Source organism: Ahaetulla prasina, chromosome 17 (genome assembly GCF_028640845.1).
Source record: "Ahaetulla prasina isolate Xishuangbanna chromosome 17, ASM2864084v1, whole genome shotgun sequence".
In the NCBI taxonomy this organism is placed as follows: domain Eukaryota; kingdom Metazoa; phylum Chordata; class Lepidosauria; order Squamata; family Colubridae; genus Ahaetulla; species Ahaetulla prasina.
The window spans coordinates 2794806-2810482 of record NC_080555.1 but is presented as its reverse complement, the minus strand read 5'-3'; the positions used below and the strand labels follow the sequence as shown (position 1 = coordinate 2810482).

The window sequence follows — 15677 nt, the reverse complement described above, 5'->3', positions numbered from 1 at the left end:
GAGGAGGAGGAGGAGGAGGAGGAGAGAAAGATAGACTTGCTCAAGTGGGGAAGCTCGTTCCGCCAGGGTTGGGGTATTCTGCACCCCGGTTGGCTCCGGAGGTTGGGCGTGAACGTTTTGGCATCTTGGCATTCTCCGCCGGCCTTGCCCTTTGGGATGTCAGAACGGTACAAACACACACACATAGACCGTGTGTATTGTGCACACACGGGCCTCTCTCGCACACAGGACGCGCCCAAGGATAGCCCTGCCAGGTCGGACGGGGGCCAAGGTTGAGGCCCCGAAGTCAAGTGGGGGGGGGAGAGGGTGGGCAAAGGAGCTGAGGTTGGTCCCAAGTGGTTTTGGGTTTGAATCTAGCGGGGGGGGGAAGTTCTAATATACGCAGGTTGTCCTCGACTTACAACCGTTTGCTTAGTGACCGAAGTGGCAACGGCTTATGGCCGTTGCAGCATTTCCGGGGGTGAGGGGTTGTCACGTGATCGAAATTTGGACGCTTAAGACAACTGACTCATATTTATGACGGTTGTGGGAGACACGGGATCGAAATTCAGACACTTAGGCAGCTGACTCGTACTTATGACGGTCGTGGGGGACAGGGGATCGAAATTCAAATGCTTAAGACAACCGACTCGTACTTATGACGGTCGCGGAGGTCACGCAATCCCCTTTTGGGACCTTCCGACGAGCGAAGTCAAGGGGGGCGTCGGATTTGCTTAACAACCGCGGAGGTTCACTGAGCGGCGGTGGCAAGGGGAGGTCGTAATGTGGGGCAAGGCTCGCGTTAGCAGCTGTCTGGCTGCTTAGCGACGGGCTCCACTGTGGTCGTGAGTCGTGGGTTACCTGCGATGCCTCTCCGTCGTCACTGGAGAACCTCCAGCTTCAGGAGCAATCTACCTCTCATATTCCCAGACTCGGGAACCAGAAAGGGTGGTTTCAACAGGGTCTTTTCTTAAGATTCTGCCTGGGCGATTTCTTTGCCCCCTCCCCAAATCTTCAAAAGGAGAAAAAAAAAAATAGCACGCAGACCAACCTCAAGCATAAATATATATTTTTTTTATTTGTCCTATTTTCAGGCTACGAAGAAGACGACCGAGCAGGAGGCAGGAAATGCATAGAAACCTGGGGGGAAATGACAATATATAGTACATATATACTTAAACATACATCATACATACATATACACATACACACATACATGTTTTTAACTGATATGTATTTTTTTTAAAATTTGCATTTATATCCCGCCCTTCTCCGAAGTCTCAGGGCGGCTTACATTGTGTTAAGCAAAAGTCTTCATCCTATTTGTATATTATATACAAAGTCAACTTTTATTTCCCCCAACAATCTGGGTCCTCAGATGTATGTATGTATGTATTTCTTCCTCCTCCTATTTTCCCAACAACAACCCTGTGAGGTGGGGTGAGAGGGAGGGACTCCGCTGCCCTCCATGCCTAAAGCAGGACTAGAACTCACTGTCACCTGGTGATTGGCACAATGGCACCCAGTCAACTTTCATGCCTAAGGCGGGACTAGAACTTACTGTCTCCTGGTGATTGGCCCAAAGACACCAAGTCGGCTTTCATGCCTAAATTGAAACTAGAACTCCCAATTTCCTGGTGATTCGGCCCAAAGTCACCCAGTCGACTTTCAGGCCTAAAGGGGGCTAGAACTCCCAATTTCCTGGTGATTGGCCCAAAGGTACCCAGTTGGCTTTCATGCCTAAAGCGGGACTAGAACTCACCATCCCCTGGTGATTGGTCCAAAGACATCGTGTCGGCTTTCACGCCCAAGGCGAAACTAGAACTCGCCGTCTCCTGGTTTATAACCTTCACTACTAGACCGAATTGAACCACATGCAGGGCAAGGCTCAAGACGGAGAAAAGGCCACCTGGGCACGGCTCTGTTCCCCCTACCTGCCTCTCTGCCAGCAGAATTATTGGCTCGGGAACCAGCGGCGGAAAAAGGTGTTGAGAATAGAACTTGTGTCACTCAGGTCTCCATCCAGCCCGGAGGTGAAAGAGGACGGATCTCCTGCAAAACACCGGGAAAAATTTTTCACCCCCCCTACTGACGTTTTATTCTCATTTCTCTAAAGCGATCCACGTTCCCGATTCTTTTCCTTGCCCAGTTTAAATCTACCGGTTGCCCTACGCAGCCATATGGACTAGAAACATGTGTTGGCGGCCTTTGGCCAAAAAAAAAAAAAGGGATGCCCTCCCCCAACACCCGGGAAAGCTTACGTGGGCCTCTCGGCAGGCCGTCGTCGGGCCCCAGGCTCCGAGTAACGACGGTCTCCTCGTGGCCCTGGCTGTCGCGCACCGTCCGGCGCTCTTCGACCGTCTAAAACCAGGAGACAAAAAAAAATAAAAAATGGCCAGAAATTCAGAGAAACGGTTTTTGGCTTTGAAAAGGGGGGGGGGAGGGAGTTTTCGAGGGAAACCTTGAGAGCTAGAAACTTGGTGGTTTTTTTTTTCTTTTTTCTGAAGCAGAAACCTTGAGGGCTAGAAACTTGGTGGGTTTTTTGAGCACCTGCAAACCCTGCTCCCCCTGGCCAAATAAGATCTTCCTTGGTACTCACCCCATCCGGTGCCATCACTTTTGTGACCGAGACGCTTTTGAAATACGACCGGGGCTGGGCCGGAGGCAGAATGGCTTGCAAACCTTTGGAAGTCACTTGAGAGTCGAGATCTGTCAGGAAAAACATAACGAGATTCAGACAAAGAGAGAGAGAGAAAAAATAACAAAAACAAAACCGATGGGACGTTATGGGTTTCGGAGTCCGAGCGGTGCGAGCCTCAGTCCCGCCAGCTTTCCGGGTCTTTCCAAGACCGTTAAGTCAAACGTAGCTAGTCCTCGAGTTACGGTGATAAGCAAGCCCGCCCCTTTAAATCGGGACGCTCACCAAGCATAACCGATCACATAACCGATTTTATGACCTGTTTTCCCTTGGTGGTCGTTAAAGTGAATCACCACAGTCGCTAAGTGAATTTGCAGGCGTTAAGCAAAACCCCAGGTGGGAAGGCCAGTCCTCTGGACTGTCAGAAAACCAGGTCGTTAAAGTATCTTTCCGAGGGGTTTCAAGGTACCTTTGTATGGTCACTAAAGGGAGCAATCCATCGTAAGTCGAGGACTCTCTCTTTAGTGCAAACGCACATTTGAATGCTTTCAAGTTATAATGCCGCTTGGCCAGGGGACAAAAATAAATAAATAAATAAAACAGCTTCTGTGTTTGTTCTGCAACAATGAGGACTAGAAACTTGGAGCGGAGCCGCCCGAAAACTCTTTGAAAAAGTCATAAATAAGAGTGTTTGCGTTGGAAGCGGTTCTAACTTTGGAGTTTATAATTTAGTTTTTAAAGCGTTATCTATCCCTCCGCGTGAGGTTAGGTGACAAAGGCCGGCTAATGATTAATCCGAAGTCATAAATGGGATTATTTAAAAGGTTTGGCTGCAGAAGATAAGGCTACGGCTGCCATCATTCCTTCCCTAGGTATTTCTCGGAGCTCCCGTGTAACTCGGTGGCCGCCAACGTATCTGGTGGCAGGTTGTTCCAGAGTCCAAAAAGTGTTTCCTTCGCGTAAGATGTACTGCAGCTTGGTAGGCCTGGCCAACGTTTTACCAATTTTGGTTGAGAAAGTTTTGAATTACGATCGGTTTCATCCTTCCTGAATTAGCTTTCTTTTTTTAAAAGAAAAAATACTATCATCCCTTGTGATGGGTTTTGTTTTTAGATTTTTGTTTTTAATCAATATATATTAAGATTTTTCCAATGTTTCTACCTTTATGTATTTATATGCATTGTATATCTATCTATTTATCTTTACCTCTCTCTCTCCCTCTTTCTATTTCTCCCTTTCTATCTTTCTCTCTCCCTCTCCCTTTCTAACTCCCTCTCCATTCTCTCTCTCTCTCTCACTAGATCTATCTCTACCTCTAACCCCCCTCTATCTCTATCTATCTATCTATCTATCTCTATCGCTAGATCTATCTCTATCTCTATCTACCTACCTACCTACCTATCATCTGTCTATCTATCTCTATCGCTAGATCTATCTATCTATCTATCTATCTATCTATCTATCTATCTATCTATCTATCTTTCTATCATCTGTCCATCTCTATCGCTAGATCTCTCTATCTACCTACCTATCATGTCTATCTCTCTATCGCTAGATCTATCTATATCTCTATCTCTATCTCTATCTCCCTACCTACCTACCTATCTACCTATCATCTGTCTATCTATCTATATCGCTAGATCTCTCTCTCTCTCCCTACCTACCTATCATCTATCTATCTCTATCGCTAGATCTAGCTCTATCTATCTATCTATCTATCTATCTATCTATCTATCTATCTAACTAACTGTCTGTCTGTCTGTCTATCAAAAGTTTTTTTTAATATTTTTACTTTGGGGATTTTTTTTTAGCTTTTAAAAGTTTGCATCTCTGTCTTCCGCCTTCTTATGCTGATCTGTGAGCAGAAATAAAGGACTTGATTGATTGGCTATCAAGATCTTTAAAAATAAAGGCCGCAAATATTTGGGACAAGCTCTCCATCTGAATCCTACGATGGTTGAAATGCTCCAAATTATTTGCCCCGGATTAGCGTGATATCTTTTCTCCAAAATTCAGCCTCTGACCTCCATCCTCTTTGCGGGAATCTTTCAAATCAGGAGCGTCCGGCTGGCTCTCTTGAAACTGCAAAGAAAAAAAGAAAAAAAGAAAAGAAAAAAAGAGAGAGGAAAAAAGATCATCGGATCGCTAAGGAAAAAAAAAAAAGAAATACCTTACAGCAGGGGTCTCCAACCTTGGTCCCTTTAAGACTTGTGGACTTCAACTCCCAGAGTCCCTCAACCAGCAGGCTGAGGGACTCTGGGAGTTGAAGTCCACAAGTCTTAAAGGGACCAAGTTTGGAGACCCCCGCCTTACAGTGTTTAGACAATTCAAGGAAAGTCGAATGGGGAATGTCAGTGGGGGTTACAGGAGCCAATTTCTCCCTCCCACCCACCCACCCATCCCCAGCCCATGACACCTTCACGCACCCCTCGGAAAGGGGCCCAGAGTCTCCCCCCCGGAATTGGGTGATTGGGACCCTCGTCTGCTCCGGGGCTTTGGCTGTCTGGGAATTTCAGCATCGAATCGCGGAGGGTCTGTCCCTTGTCAGCAGGAGGGCTGGCGGCCGGCGGGTGGCATTCCAAGCGAGGGAATTCTGGGGGGGAAAAAAAAGGAAAGTGGAACTTAGATTCAGGAGCAAATATGGGGGCGGGGGAGGAAGTGGGGGGTTGGACTGTAAAAAGAATGGAAGGGTGGGAGGGAGGAAGGAATAGAGGGAAAGAAGGAAAGAGAGAGGGAGGAAGGAATAAAGAGAAGAAGGGAGGGAGGGAGGGAGGAAGGAAAGAAAGAAAGAGGAAAGGAAGGGAGGAATAGACAAGAAGGAAGGAACAGAGGGAAGGAGGAAGGAAAGCAGGAAGGAAGGAAGGGAGAAGAAAGAAGGAAGCAAGGAGGAAGAGAGGAAGGAGGGAGGGAGGGAGGTAGGAAGGAAGGAAAGAGGAAAGGGAGGGAGGAATAGAGGGGAGGAAGGAAGGAGGGAGGGAAGAATAAAGAGAGGAAGGAAATGGAAGGAGGAAGGAAGAGACGGAAGGAAAGAAAGAAAGGAAGGAGGGAGAGAAGGAAAGGCTTCAAACCCACTGGATCAAAGCCCAGCTGACACCCCATTCCTCCAGGAAGGGCACCCACCAAAGGACGGGGGAGGAAGACTCCGGGTTCCAATGTCGTTGAAGAAGTTGTTAAAATCCCGGAAGAGCTCCTGGAAGCCAAACTGATCATGGAAGTGAATCCCGCCCGGCTCAAAGGTGAAGCCGAAAGTGAAGCCATCGGGGAAAAAGTGATTTTCCTGGAAGTCCAAATCGTCCTCATCGTCTTCATCGTCCTCGTCATCCCGGGTGAAAGCCCCCCAAAAGGGGTCAGGGGGCCTGAGAGAGAGAGAGGGAGAGAGAGAGAGAGAGAGAGGAGAGACGTAGATAGATATTTATATCTATCTATTATTCATGTGTATTTATATCCATTAATCTGTATAGTTATCTCTTTTTTACATTTTGTCTATCATTTATCTATTCATCTAATATATATTTGATATTCATCTTTCTGTTTGTCCATTTCTCTTATCCATCTCTTTCCTTCCCTTTATCTATTATCTTTCTTCCTTTTTTAGCATTATCTCTTCTGTATCTCTATCTTTCTGTCCATTCATCCATCCATCTCTTATCCATCTACTTCTTTCCTTCCTGCCTGCCTTCCTTCTCTCTTTATCTATTATCTTCCTTCCTTTCTTATTATCTATCTATCTGTCTGTCTGTCTATCTATCTATCCATCCACCTCTTCCTTCCTTCCTGCCTTCTGTATCTCTCTCTCTCTCCTTCTTTCCTTCCTGCCTGCCTTCCTTGTCTATTATCTTCCTTCCTTTACTTTTTTTATTATCTATCAGTGTCTGTCTGTCTATCCATCTATTTCTTACTTCTTTCCTGCCTTCTGTATCTATCTATCTATCTATCTATCTATCTATCTATCTATCTATCTATCTATCTATCTATCTATCTATCTATCTAATATCCAGTCTGTCTGTCTAGCTAATCTATCTATGAACTTCCCCACTGTATTATTTACAGTATTTAAACAAAAAACAAAAAACCAAGAAGAGGCCAAATGGATTCTTATTCCGAGTGGGTCTGTGTGTGCCAACTGAGAAAGGACCCAGGTTCAAAACCTGAAGCTCAGAAGTGTGTGTGTGTGTGTGTGTGTGTGTGTGTGATTAGTGTTGGCCCAATCTACCTCATAAAGTTGTTGTGAAGGTTAAAGGGAGGAATGACATTCATATTTTTATATACATACATACATAATATTCTCTCTCTCTCTGTGTATTATCATATATACATATAGATACACATACATACATACATGATATTCTGTCTGTGTGTGTGTGTATATTATCATATATATAGATAGATACATACATACATACATGATATTCTCTCTGTGTGTGTATTATCATATATATAGATAGATAGATATACATACATACCTGATATTCTGTGTGTGTGTATTATTATATATATAGATAGATATACATACATACATACATGATATTCTCTCTCTGTGTATTATCATATATAGATATACATACATACATACATGATATTCTCTCTGTGTGTGTATTATTATATATATAGATAGATAGACATACATACATACATGATATTCTCTCTGTGTGTGTGTATTATCATATATAGATAGATAGATAGATAGATAGATAGTTGTTTTCTGAGGTTTTCGCGGGTGTTTGTATGTAGGTCTTTGGTTATTCGGGTTTTCTCCCGCGTAAAATTGGAAGTGTCTTGGCGACGTTTCGACGAAGTCTCATGCGTCATCTTCAGGCTTCAGCTTCGTGCTTCTGGGAGCTCCCAGAAGCACGAAGCTGAAGCCTGAAGATGACGCATGAGCTCCCAGAAGCACGAAGCTGAAGCCTGAAGATGACGCATGAGACTTCGTCGAAACGTCGCCAAGACACTTCCAATTTTACGCGGGAGAAAACCCGAATAACCAAAGACCTACATAGATAGATAGATACATACATATATATTGTCTCTATACGTGTCTGTGTGTGTATTATCATAGCTATATAGATATATAGACACACACACACACACATATATATATGATATTCTCTATGTGTGTGTGCGTGTACATTATCATATATACACACAAATATATACACATATATACATACACACAAACATATATAATATATATGTGTGTGTTGGGGGGAATCCAAGAGGTACAGAAGGCTCTTTCCCAGGCAGGCAGGCAGGCAGGAGTCCAACCAGGGCTGCTTCCAGGTAGGGCCCCGTTTATGGATTGGGCCACAGCTCCCGCAGCCCTCCTGGGGCAGGGGATGATGGGGTCGGTGGTCCAACCCCCGCCCCCCCCCAACTACGGAAAGCGAGAGGCCAGCCACGGCGAGACTTCTGCCCTCTGCAGGCGCTCGGGAGGCTCCTGGGGCGGGGAAGGGGGAGCGGAGGGCCCGGCCTACCGAGGGGACCCCCGTATCTCACCTCCGGAAGCCGAAAAAGCCTCGGAAAAGGTCGAAGACGCTCATTCCGCCGAGCGGCCGTAAAGCGAGCGTCGCTCTCCCAGGCGCAGCAGCGCTCGCTTCCGCCACCCCGTCGCCTCTTGCCGTAAAGCAGGCCGCCGTTTTTTTCACGACGTCGCTCCCCCCAACACGTCACTCCCGAAGCGACGTTTCTCCATCCGGGAGACTTCAACTCCCAGAAATCCTTCAGCCGGAGAAGCTAAAGGAAAGCCGGCGGAGGAATTCTGGGAGTTGAAGTCCGAGCGCCTGTATTAAAGCGCAAATCCCTCTTTTCTGTATTTGCCTTTGATGAACTATAGTGTCAGAAAAAATAAAAACTTAAAAATAAAACTTTTTATTTTTTTAAAAAAAACCTTTTTTGGGCATTTCCTGGCTAGTCTCCAAGGGAGGGCCTCTGTTAAGCCTTGATTTCAGTTGTCAAGTCAGTGCAATATTCTGAATTTGGCTGCAGATCTATATATTTAAGATCCATCTATCGAAGTATTTTCTCCTTTTTTTGAGTTATTGCCAAAATAAAAGTACTGGGAATAAGCTTCTGCACAGCACCCACTCCCATTTGCTAAAGGCATCTCTTTAAAAAAAAAATACTATTATGAGAACCTCTATTAAAAAAGTGTTATTTGTTCAATACTTTTAGTTCCAACTTGAATTAGATATTCTTGTCTATTGCAAAAGTATTATTTGCTATCGGAACCTTTTTTTTTAAAAAAACTTATTTTATTGCAGAACTTCTGCAAAAACCAGTTATTGTTTGCAACCGGAGGGAGCCCTTTTAAAAAAAGAGGAATAAATAAATGACTTATTCTCGGCCCAGTTAAATTCACGTTAAAAAGTGCCGATTTTCTTTTGCTTTCCCCTTTTAATGGTCTTGTATTGTTAAAACCATTCAGAAAAAAAAAATCAGTAAAAAAATTATGTTCTATTCTACATGTGCCTCATCCACACAAGGTTGCCATAAAGTTCTGCCACGGATTGTGTTTAAAATTTAATTTAATTTCAAAGGTCTGTTTGGTTTTTAATTTTCTGTCCCGGGGGGGTGGGGGGGTGTCGTCGTTTCAATATTACAGCCCCAATTCCCATCTTGATCTCTTTTTTGTTGTTAAACACAATTTCTCACCAACCCTGGACAGGAAGTCCCCGACATACGACCAAACGGGAGCCAATCTTGTATATCGTGATGGTTGTAAAATCATGTGACTTAACTCGCTTTAGCCTGGCTAGGTGGCTCAGTGGCTAAGACACTGAGCTTGTTGATCAGAAAGGTCGGCAGTTCGAATCCCTACTGCAGATCTCCTGCGTGAGCAGCGGGGGTTGGACTCGATGACCTCCAAGGTCCCTTCCAACTCTGTTTCTGCTTTTACATTTCTTGCAGTGGTCTTTAAGTGCGAATTTGGGGGGACACAACCATTAGAGGACTTTCATCCAGGGATTTAAACACACACACACACCCCCCCCCCGGTTTTTCAAGTATGTGGCAAATTCAAACGGTCACTAATTCGAGGAAGACCTGAACGGATGTTTGTTTCAAGATCCAGAAGCTGGAACGTCTCGAGAAGGAAAGGGGGGGAAAGAAAGAAAAAAAACCACTACGCGTCCAGAAAAACAGAATGGGGTTTTCATTTTTATATACAAGACACATTTATCCATTAAATTTAGAACACAGTACAAAAAAAACCACTTCAACTAATTAATCTTACAACGCGGTTCAGATCAGTTACTGCTCTTATTCCTAATAATAAAGGAGGGGAGGGCATTGGGGAGGGAAGGGGAAGGAGGAGGGAGGGAGGGAGGGAGGGTAGGTGGGGGGGAATTCCAGGTGTTGCCTCCTTTAGATTCGCTGGGCAGTAATTTATTTTTTTTTGGGGGGTGGGCAAGACTCGGGAGGGGGCGAGAGGGAGAGTCAAGGAGTAGAAAACAAACAGAAGGGGAAAAAAAACAAAAAAACGAAAAAGGCCCCTAACGGCTGAACGGCTCTCTGAATGAACGCAGGAAGAGAGGGAAGAGAAAAAAAAAAGAGAGAGAAAGAGAGGAGGAGAAAAGAAGGAAAAAAAAAAGAAGAAAAGATGCAAATTCTATATTACATACGATAAAAGGAGATGATGGGGGAATGAAAGGAAGAGGAAGAGGGAAGGAGGAAGGTCCGTCCGGTCCGAGACTGACCGGCCGGGCGCCTCCCAAGGCTTTTGTTGGGCCGTGCCGGGGAAGGGCAGGGGAGGGGTGTCTCTCGTTCCTTTTTTTTTTTTTTTGGGATGGGTCTCTTGTCGTTCTTCTGCCGGGTCTCTTGGTTGAAGTGTCGCGCTGCTGCTGCTGCCGCCATGGGAAGGAGGAGAAGAAGAGAGTGTGTGTGTGTGTGTTGGGGGGGGTCAGTTGGCACCCCAGTTGTAGCTGTTGTAGGCCGACTTGTTAGCCTGCGATTTCTGCGGGATGGAACTGCCTTGGCTGCGCTGGCCGGTGCTGCTCTGCAGGGGGAGGGGGGGGGAGAAAAGAGGGGGAAAGAAATGGAGGGAAAAGGGTTGAGGGTCGGCCAAACGGCGCACCTCCGCCGCCACCCCCCCACACACACCGCCACCATCTCGGTTTAAGAGACGGGGCAGACTCGTCCCAAGCAGTTTGTGAATATCTCCCTCGACACGCTGCCAAAGACCTAATTTGCCAAATAGCTTTGCAAGGCCAAACGGAGCACAGAGTCCAAACGGAGCTTCAGAGTTTAAACCGACCAGACCGAACAATGTTGCTTCCTGCAAAGGCTCATCTCCCTTCGCCCCACCTTTATATCTTATGTCAAGAGTTGGCCCCTTTTGTCTGAACTGTTTTTGCCTCCTGGCAGCTCTGCGCATGCGCACACTGGGAACAGGCTTCCCCTGTTCCTTTGCCTCGCTGATGTCCGACTCTGGAGGCAGAGCGTAACTCCCAGATGGCCTTGGCCCCCCTCTCTGCCTCCGATGCAGAGCATTCCCCGGACTCCAGGACTGGCCCAGGTTCCTCCCCAGCCACCTCTACTGTCTGACTCTGCTGCCAGGTCTGCAGGCTGCCAGCGGACCACAATAGACAGACAGACAGACAGACAGAGAGAGACACACACACACACAGAAAGAGAGAGAGAGAGAGAGAGACAAGACAGATATAGATAGATAGATAGATAGATAGATAGATAGATAGATAGATAGATAGATAGATAGATAGATAGATGGATAATAGATAAGATACATAGATAATAGGTACGTAGGCAGGCAGGCAGACACATAGACAGATTATGGAGAGTTCTGGGTTCAGGGATGGGAGCCGGTGACGAGTCCGAGTCCATCTCAGGTGCAATTTCCTACTTACCTGCCCGTCTTGCTGCAAATGGTGATGCAAGATTTGGGAGTGAGGTTGTTGGTGGGGGGTCAGGATGTGCATGAAGGGAGCCGGGGGGTAGGCCGCGGCCGTGGCAGGGTTGATGGGGCCCCCGCTGCCCAACGCCGACGGCAAATTGAAGGAGGCCGCTGGCGTCCCAGTGTGAAATGCCTGCTTCTCAAAGGACTGCTGGGGAGGGAAGGAAAGGAAGGTCGGTTGACCCGCTCTCTGTGGTTCCAAACTTGGCAACTTTAAAGACTCGCGGACTTCAACTCCCAGAATGCCCCAGCCCAGAGTCACCCAGACGGCTTTCCTATAGCTAAGGAGGAATTAGAACTCACTGTCAGCTGGTGATTGGCCCAAAATCATCCAACTGACTTTCACGTCTAAGGCAGGACTAGAACTCTCCATCTCCTGGTGATTGGCCCAAAGTCACCCAGCTGTCTTTCACGTCTAAGGCGGGACTAGCACTCTTGGTCTCCTAGTGATTGGCCCAAAGTCACCCACCTAAATTCCATAGTTAAGGCGGGACTAGAACTCTCCGTCTCCTGGTGATTGGCCCAAAGTCACCCAGCTGTCTTTCACGTCTAAGGCGGGACTAGCACTCTTGGTCTCCTAGTGATTGGCCCAAAGTCACCCACCTAAATTCCATAGTTAAGGCGGGACTAGAACTCTCCATCTCCTGGTGATTGGCCCAAAGTCACCCAGCTGTCTTTCACGTCTAAGGCGGGACTAGCACTCTTGGTCTCCTAGTGATTGGCCCAAAGTCACCCACCTAAATTCCATAGTTAAGGCGGGACTAGAACTCTCCGTCTCCTGGTGATTGGCTCAGTCACCCAGCCGGCTTTCATGTCTAAGATAGGACTAGAACTCTTGGTCTCCTAGTGATTGGCTCAAAGTCACCCAGCCAAATCCATGCTTAAGGTAGAACTATAACTCAGAGTCTCCAGGTTGCTAGGCCAGAATCTTAAACTACTAGGCCAGACTGGCTCTTATCCCTATAAATCTTTTTATCCCTCGTCTCCCAGCGATAAATACACATTTTTCACGAACTACCAACCTGCGTTTTAGAATAAACAGACCCAGAGATATCAGGCACTCCTGTGTTACTGGATGTTACGGAAACTCCTGGAGGAAAGAAAAAAAAAGGGAGCGGGGAGAAGCAGAATTAGCAATCTTAATTAATCCATCAGTTAGAATTAGCATCTAAAACAGGTTTTGGGATTTGAATCTTGTGTAGCCAATACGAAATGTCTGTAAATCTCGAATTCTTAAGACTGTCTGGGAAACGTTGGTGGTCTTTTGGCGAGGTTTGTCCCCTGGTTTCAAAGGGTAGGCTGCCCCTGCAGCTGGAAGCTCCTTTGGGATTCAAGTTACTTACGAGACCGCCTGCTGTTACCTTATGCCTCCCACCGACCCGTACGCTCTCACAGAGAGGGCCTCCTCAGGGTGCCGTCTGCCAAACAGTGTCGGCTGGCGGCCCCCAGGAGCAGGGCCTTCTCTGTGGGGGCACCGACGCTCTGGAACGAACTTCCCCCTGGCTTACGTCAAGTGCCTGATCTTCGGACCTTCCGTCGTGAGCTCAAAACACACCTATTTATTCAAGCGGGACTGGCATAATAGTGTCAAATTTTAATTTGGGGTTTTATTAATATTTTTAAAATTTTAAAACTAAATTTTAATATTCAGCCTTTTTGTAATTTGCTAGGTTTTAAATATTTTAATTTGTATATATTTCGTGTTTTATCTCAGCTGTACACCGCCCTGAGTCCTTCGGGAGAAGGGCGGTATAAAAATTTAATAAATAATAATAAATAATAATAAAAATAAAGTCAGAGATCCTGACACCTCCGTTCGTTCGGTGACTGACGTTGCCACGGCACCGAAAAAATGGGGACTCGCGACTGTTTTTCACACTTATGACCACTGCAGCATCCGTCGGGGGATCCAAAAGATGGCTCGGCAACTGACTCGCGTTTACGACGGTTGCAGTGTCCCCAGGTCACGTGATCCCCTTTCTGGGACCTTCTGACGTGCCGAGTCAGATTCGCTTCACAGCCCCGTGACTAAATTGACGGCTCAAGCGATTCACTTAACAAACGGCGGCCAGGAAGGTCGTAAAACGGGGCCAAACCGCCCCTCGCTTTTCGCAAAGAGAAATTCTGGCCTTAAAAGTCACGACCGCCTCAGGGTACGAACTGAGGAAGCGGCCACCTGAACTCGGTTCTGCCCCTCCCCACTCCTTACAGATCGAAGCCCCCCACCCGCCCCTCCCACGCCGCCCGTTTACAATCCCCTTACCTGTGCTGTATCCGTGGGACCCATAACCACTGGCTTGCTGAAATGGGGCGGCCGAGGCATTCACGCTGACGTTGACGCTGTGCTGTTTGGAAGAAGTAGGGGCGACCTGGGGAAAGCGGAGAAGAGGGAGAATGAGCTGGGGAAGGGGGAGAGGGAAGGAGGAGAGGCAGGAAGGGGGTTCAACACCACCACCACCACCTTAATCCCACAGCAGGCTGGCAACGCTTACAGGAAAGACAGCGGGCCCGTACTGAAAGGTGCTGGGCAGCCCAGGAACCCCGGTGTAGTAGGGCAGGCTGGTATAGCTGTAGCCGGGCGGTAAGGCCGGGTTGAGGAACGTCTGTTGGGTGGTATGATGCGTTTGGGTCTGGTTCTGTTGAGGCTGGGCCAGCGTGGTCGCCGGCGCGGGCGAAGAGGCGTCGCCTCGGCCAAATTTCGTGAGATCACCTGGAAGAAATGGGGGGACGTGGGTAAAGCCGGGCCCTGTCCCCGCGTAGCGGTGTGATGACCCGGGTTGCAGCACGGTGATAACACAAACATCTGGCACTTCAAACCACCTCCAGCCCCAGAGCAAAGTGATGTCAACCTCCCACACACACCTCAAGCAGCCTCTGGCTTGCAAATAATCCAGCCCGGCGCTGCGTACGCTAAAGCTGCACAGCAATAAACCCAGGAGGGCAAATGAAGGAGTTCAGGAAGCAAAGGATCCAAAGTCATTAATCCGGAACGCCAGAAGGAATGCAAGGGCTCTTGGGAAGTCCAAACATCGGCACTCAACACTTCAGGAACTCAGCGTTCGTTCCCGACAAATTGCCCCTCCCCACAGCGTCTCCTTAAGCCTCATTCCCCAGGTGTGCCTTGTGAAAGAGGGCGGGGCGCTCTCCTCCCAAGCAATTGAGTCGGTCTGCGCTGTTCTCGGCTTCTCTCCACTCTCCATGCTCTCAGATCAAGAGGGTGCTTGCTCCTCGCCTGAGAACTGTCTCTCGTTCTGACCCTGTTCCTCCCTGTCTACAAACTGTCCTAATCCTGAAAGGGCCCCAGTCTGACTGGCTCCTCCCTCCCCCATTTTCCTCCAAAGCCAACGAAGCCGTCCCCTCAAATCTCTGCGGCGGGGAGGGGGGGAGGACAGGACATGAGCAGAATTGGGCGAAAGGTTTGATTTGCCATCTGTTCTCCCCAAAGGAATCTCTCCGCTTCTCCTCTTACCAGAATATGGGTTGCTGTTCAGGCTTGCATCTCTTCCGGTTAGAGGGGTGGTTGGTGTGGGAAATGGGATACTGTAGTAGTCCTGGAAGGAAGGGAGGAAGAGGAGAGAGGTGAGGAAGGTGACGCCCCAGGAATGGGAAATTACGTTTGCAGACTTTACAATAAGAAGTCGGGGAGGAGGGGAGGGGGAAAGATACCACAGCATCAAATTTAGTTTTTTTTTCTTTTTCTTTTTTTTAAAAAACAAGGTCGTTACAAGAGAAACCTGACAGTACAGGTAGTTCTTGACTTCCAACGGTTCATTTAGTGTCCGACCAAAGTGACGAAGAAGAAAGTGACTCAGGATCGGGGGGGTTTTTTCCACACGTATGACCACTGTAGCATCCCCACGGCCACGTGATCAAAAATTCAGACGCTCGGCATCTCGTATTTATGACGGTCGCAGCGTTTCCGAGGGGTGTGTGTGTCACGTGGTCCCTTTTTGCAACTTTCTGACCAGGGAAGTCGAGGGTGAATCCCTTCACAACCAAGCAACTAAAGTGCAGGGGTTCACTTAAACAATTGCCTGATTGGGGTAGATTGCAGGGGGTGATACAGAAATGTAATTTTATGTATTAAATTATTGTATCTTATCCTATAACTATTGCACTTTACCCTCTACTCCTCATTTTAAATTGTTTGTTTGG

At 47.4% G+C, this 15677-nt stretch overlaps 2 protein-coding genes across 9 annotated transcripts in view; both read right to left on the bottom strand.

The window, feature by feature from the left end:
• Positions 1 to 1033: 1033 nt before the first annotated feature.
• Positions 1034 to 8262, bottom strand: HAX1 (HCLS1 associated protein X-1). 2 transcript variants are annotated; one of them, XM_058160631.1, is made up of 8 exons: positions 8111 to 8262; positions 5738 to 5973; positions 5044 to 5210; positions 4642 to 4699; positions 2579 to 2688; positions 2241 to 2340; positions 1914 to 2031; positions 1034 to 1119 (listed from the first exon to the last, which is right to left on the bottom strand). In XM_058160631.1, the coding sequence occupies exons 1-7, from the start codon at positions 8152 to 8154 to the stop codon at positions 1934 to 1936; spliced, it is 813 nt and encodes a 270-aa protein (XP_058016614.1). In that variant the 5' UTR covers positions 8155 to 8262; the 3' UTR covers positions 1034 to 1119; positions 1914 to 1933. The 2 variants fall into 2 exon arrangements, with proteins under 2 accessions (XP_058016614.1, XP_058016615.1); XM_058160632.1 differs by having other exon boundaries at positions 1918 to 2031.
• Positions 8263 to 10363: 2101 nt separating this feature from the next.
• UBAP2L (ubiquitin associated protein 2 like) overlaps positions 10364 to 15677 on the bottom strand; it is a 38068-nt gene continuing 32754 nt past the window's right edge. For 4 of the 7 annotated variants that reach the window (XM_058160384.1, XM_058160390.1, XM_058160386.1 and 1 more), the window contains 6 exons: positions 14992 to 15073; positions 14015 to 14268; positions 13786 to 13891; positions 12545 to 12612; positions 11476 to 11673; positions 10364 to 10607 (listed from right to left, as the gene is read on the bottom strand). In XM_058160384.1, coding sequence (XP_058016367.1) covers positions 10512 to 10607; positions 11476 to 11673; positions 12545 to 12612; positions 13786 to 13891; positions 14015 to 14268; positions 14992 to 15073 — 804 coding nt within the window. In that variant the 3' untranslated portion in view covers positions 10364 to 10511. The remainder of the gene's footprint in view (positions 10608 to 11475; positions 11674 to 12544; positions 12613 to 13785; positions 13892 to 14014; positions 14269 to 14991; positions 15074 to 15677) is intronic. The other 3 variants (XM_058160391.1, XM_058160388.1, XM_058160389.1) reach the window with 2 other exon arrangements.

Coding starts and splice junctions, on each gene's coding strand:
- HAX1 (XM_058160631.1), bottom strand. CDS start 8,154: ATGAGCGTCTTCGACCTTTTCCGAGGCTTTTTCGGCTTCCGGAG. Junction 5,974..8,110: donor GGCTTTTTCGGCTTCCGGAG/GTGAGATACGGG, acceptor TCTCTCTCTCAG/GCCCCCTGACCCCTTTTGGG. Junction 2,032..2,240: donor CGGCCTGCCGAGAGGCCCAC/GTAAGCTTTCCC, acceptor GGTGTTTTGCAG/GAGATCCGTCCTCTTTCACC.